This window comes from Lactuca serriola, chromosome 5 (genome assembly GCF_051521515.1).
Source record: "Lactuca serriola cultivar US96UC23 chromosome 5, Lser_US96UC23_V15, whole genome shotgun sequence".
NCBI lineage: Eukaryota > Viridiplantae > Streptophyta > Magnoliopsida > Asterales > Asteraceae > Lactuca > Lactuca serriola.
Genome location: NC_136412.1, coordinates 329,428,146 through 329,433,040, shown reverse-complemented (window position 1 = coordinate 329,433,040; position 4,895 = coordinate 329,428,146). Strand labels below are relative to the sequence as shown.

At 32.9% G+C, this 4,895-nt stretch overlaps 1 protein-coding gene across 1 annotated transcript; it reads left to right on the top strand.

Moving 5' to 3' along the window:
* The first annotated feature begins 1,476 nt into the window (after positions 1 to 1,476).
* On the top strand, positions 1,477 to 3,315 carry LOC145055186 (3-ketoacyl-CoA synthase 12-like). Its single transcript, XM_079003486.1, has one exon. The coding sequence runs from the start codon at positions 1,749 to 1,751 to the stop codon at positions 3,144 to 3,146; it is 1,398 nt and encodes a 465-aa protein (XP_078859612.1). The 5' UTR covers positions 1,477 to 1,748; the 3' UTR covers positions 3,147 to 3,315.
* Positions 3,316 to 4,895: the final 1,580 nt, after the last annotated feature.

Below are 4,895 nucleotides of genomic sequence, written 5' to 3'. Positions count from 1 at the left end.
TGCAAGTATTGATTAACATGCATTCGGACTATTTGGAGAAATTAAAAGTCCTTCATGGGATGTAAATGGGGAAGAAGGTTGAAGGAATATAAAGGTGAAGAAAGGGGTGGAAATGAACGTTAGTGAACCTTGTGGGAGGGGCACCTGTGTTGGCCTAACAACAAAAAACAAACAAAGTTAGCCGAAGTGACAAAATGTGCAAGGTTTTGAAATTATAAGGACCACTAACGAAAAACAAAGTTGGACTGAAATTGAGATTTATAAAGACCATTTATACAATTTTGTCTAAATATAATATCATAATAATTTCAAAACTCTGATCTCAATGTAATATTTATGTAATAATTATTCGGTAAATCATCTTAAAACTTTGATCTTTGTAAGGAAAATCTGATTCGATTCAAAGAAAATTCAGTTTTGTACACTAGCTAGTTGGGTCTTGCAAAGAAATTTCTATCATTCATTGGCATATTTATTATAGTCTCCCTTCCGCCACCTCTTTTGTATTAATTCCCTTTATAAGGTTCATCTACTTCCTTGCTCCTTATTAAATACAACGGTCTATACATATGATATATCAATTGGATTTTATCAAATATAACGATACATTGTTGTTAGATCTTCTTGTCTTGCCGAGATGCGTTTTCATACATATGAAAAAATGCATGTCAGTAACAATCATCATATGTTAAAGTTGGTAATTATGGCAAAACACACAATGGCGTATATCTAATTTATACTATTAAAAACCATAAACTATGAACTATACATTCTTTTTATTGACCATGTTAGCTAAACAACCATTAACTACAAGTTATAACTGTTTATATATAAGACACAAATCAAACATTATACTATTCTTTGTCTCTCTTGTTTATGATCTTTAAAATAGGTAGAATATATTACATTTGCTTAAAAAGAGATATATAGTGCGATTTCCTTCTTTGTGCTTTGAATAAATACGACAAAATAAAAAGTTGTTTTAAGAAATTAAAAGAAAAACATGAGACTTTCGTAAGAAAATCCAAAAAATCCCAAAAACACATAAATAAGGTTTTGCTCTTTGTTGTCGATCAAGTACTACCAACGTACACAATATATATATATATATATATATATATATATATATATATATATATATATATATATTAGTTTTTAACTTATAAAGTGAATCTAATTATGATTCTTAATATTTAGTATATATATTATAAATTCAATGATCTGAAAGGGTCAGAACAATATTCGTTTCCTGCTTCTCTCGCATACTTAATGTTGCAAAATCATTCCATGGACCAAAGTTTGACTAGCCATGAATCTCGTGTCTTTTACAGTCTCCATATTAATTACAAACATCAAAATTCACCTGCCTTTCTCTTCGGAAGCATCTGTGTGTAATATAAACACCATTTGTTCATCAAAAGATCACTCTGCAGTGCATCACGCTAAAGAATCCTACAGATTGATCAGTTTTCTGATAGAGAAGTTGCTCCATAATTAACAGTCAAAATAGTATAAAAGTCAAAGGCTTTGTTCTAGAAAAAGCCACTAATGCGTTATTATTAGTTGAATGCGTAATTATTAGTTGGTGGAAGTTGAGTGATAGACATGTTTCTGAAGAATATTAGTCGGGCATACAAGCTGTACACTCCCTTTTTATACAAATCCAAATTTGGATTTCAAAATTCACAGCAAAGACAACCTAAACTTACATCTTAAACACCCTTCAACCCTCTTCTCTCTCCCTAAAGATGTTGTTTTTTCTCACCATTTTATCTTTCCTTCCTCTCTTATACATTCTCTACATTCTACTCAGCTTTCTTGAGCGAAAAAAGCATCAGAAATGTTACTTGTTGGATTACCAATTGTACAAACCCTCCGACGACCGGAAACTGCCAACGGAGTTCTGTGGTGATGTCATTAAACGGGCCAAGAATCTTGGTCTAAATGAGTACAAGTTTCTTCTGAAAGCGATAGTGAGCTCCGGCATCGGTGAAGAAACCTATGCTCCAAAAATGGTGTTTGAAGGCCGTGAAGAAAACCCTACTTACCAAGATGCCATTGTGGAGATGGAAGAGCTTTTTGAGTACACAATCGGAAGACTTTTCAAGCGAACTGGGATTTCCCCCTCGGAGATTGATATTTTGGTGGTCAACATCTCGATGTTGGCTTGCATGCCTTCGTTGTCCAGTCGAATCGTAAACATGTACAAGATGAGGGACGATGTCAAAACCTACAACTTATGTGGAATGGGATGTAGTGCGAGTTTGGTTTCTTTAAATCTTGTTGAAAGTATCTTCAAATCGAAGAAAAATCAGTTGGCTATGGTGGTGACATCCGAATCTTTAACACCAAATTGGTATACGGGTAATGATAAATCCATGATACTTTCAAACTGTTTGTTTAGAACAGGTGGGTGTGCGATGATTCTAACAAACAACCCAAGTTTATCTCACAAATGCATGCTGAAGTTAAACTGCCTAGTCCGAACCCACCATGGCGCGAAAGACGAATCCTACGGATGTTGCATAGAAACCGAAGATGATCAGGGTCGGGTCGGTTTTCATCTAGGTAAATCTCTACCAAAAGCTGCAACTCGAGCCTTCGTGGACAATTTGAAAGTAATCGCTCCGAAGATACTACCGATCCGGGAGCTTCTCCGGTTTGGTATCCTCTCTGTAACCCTAAAAATTCTCAGCAAAGGGAAAGGAAAGTTATCAGGGTCAAGTCGACCGGTGATCAACTTCAAAGCCGGAGTGGATCATTTCTGTCTTCACACCGGCGGAAAAGCAGTGATCGACACAGTCGCTCAGAATCTTGATCTGAGTGAATACGACGTCGAGCCAGCACGAATGACCCTACACCGGTTCGGAAACACATCAGCGAGCAGTGTTTGGTATGTTTTAGGGTACATGGAGGCTAAGAAAAGGCTAAAGAAAGGTGATCGATTGTTCATGATAAGCTTTGGTGCAGGTTTTAAATGCAATAGCTGCTTGTGGGAAGTTGTACGAGATCTGGAAGGAGAAGGAAATGTGTGGAAAGAGTGTAACGTCGAAGACTACCCACCACAAACCCTAATTAACCCATTCATGGAGAAATATGGTTGGATCCAGGACGAAGACATTGAAACCTTTAAGGTCCCAGAGTGAAAATCATTAACAAAGGGCAAAAAAGACATTTTCATTTTCGAATTCATTATTTTATTATTTATAGAAAGGAAAAAGTATAAACTAAAGGATAGAAATTAATGTCTCCATGTTCATTGATTGTGTACGTGTATTTGTATTGTTATAAGGAATTCAAACTTTTAGTTCCTAATTTCATTCTCAATTTTAGGGTTTCATATTTTGAAGTTTTAAGTAATATATACTATGTGTTTTCTGTTGAATATGTATTAAGAATCAACAAAATTAGTTTCTATTTTTTCTTTCTACTCATCATCTTATATATCCATATCAAATAGTGACATATATTATATTTTAATAAATTTAATAATATTTTAAAATATTTTTCGTTATTTCATATAGATAAGAAGATAAATAAGAAAAAAGTAAAAACATATTTAATTTTTTTAATTGAAAATATATAATTTTCGTTATTTAGTTAAATAAAAAAGAAATTTATGCTCTTTTAAAAAATAATAAATTACTTGGATGAGTAAAAATTTAATCCGCATCATTAACAATCTACTAAAAAATATATAAATTATTAAAAATCAATATAGTAGGTGCTTTAATTTCAGAGTTTGTTGGGGCAATCTCTTATTTGATAACGTATGTAATTGTGTTAGATGAATTTTGTACATTTAAATTTATGAAAAGTCGTATCATTTATTAGCTCATAGAATTACATTGTTGTCTTGTCAATAGTGATGAGTGTATATTTTAAACCTAAAGTTTGAGTTGGAATAGAAATGAAATTTCGAAGTCAGAAAAAAAGAGATTCAAGACCGTGAAAGAACGAGTTTCAATAAAGTGAAGAAGAATCACAACTCGGTGTCAAATTTATGTATTGTTTTACATAACGAACTTTCCAGTAGCAGCTCAAATACGTTGAAAGTTATATGCTGATATACATGGAAGTTGTTAGAAATTGGATTAGGTACTTGATGATGTTAAAAGGTTTCGCATAGAAATGTATCATTTGCTTTGGAAAATATGGTAAACTACGTCCAGGACCCATAGAGCCCTTTCAGGGGCAGGAAAGGGTGGGAGTTATTATATATCGCATTGAGGTGACTTGGCGGCAATGTCAAACCTTAAACTTTTACGAGTCGTGACGAGTTACGTCATTTATAAGTCATGACTTGAGGCGACAATTTTATATAAAATTAATAAATCCATATATATATATATATATATATATATATATATATATATATATATATATATTCTACTATTATATATTTTTATATACATATATGAATTAAGGTAACATTTTGTTAAAACATGATATCGAGTACAAGCCTTGGAGCCATGACGCACCATGACGACTTTTTAGAACATTGTTTCCATGTGCTATGTTAAGAAATATGTGGAGGTATAGTCATAATTGGGGAAAACAAAGCGGAGTTCTAGTCACATGTTGCTTATTCTAAAATGATTACGGTGACAAAATATTTTTGGAATTCGTAGCATCAAAATGAGGTGTAGTTATTCTTTATAAAGAGTTGTTTGTATAGTATTCTTCATATATGAGGGTAGAATTATATAGTGAAAAATCATGTTGTTTCGAGGAAATTGGTTGATTTGGTTCTAATAAAATGTTAGTTGATAACCAATGTTAGAGACTATGAAAGCAGGACATAGTGGAGTCAAAATGGTTAATTGTTGATCCTGAAATGTATACATGATAATGTCGAACTTGTGAGTGAAAGACTCGACTAAAGTGGTGTCAAT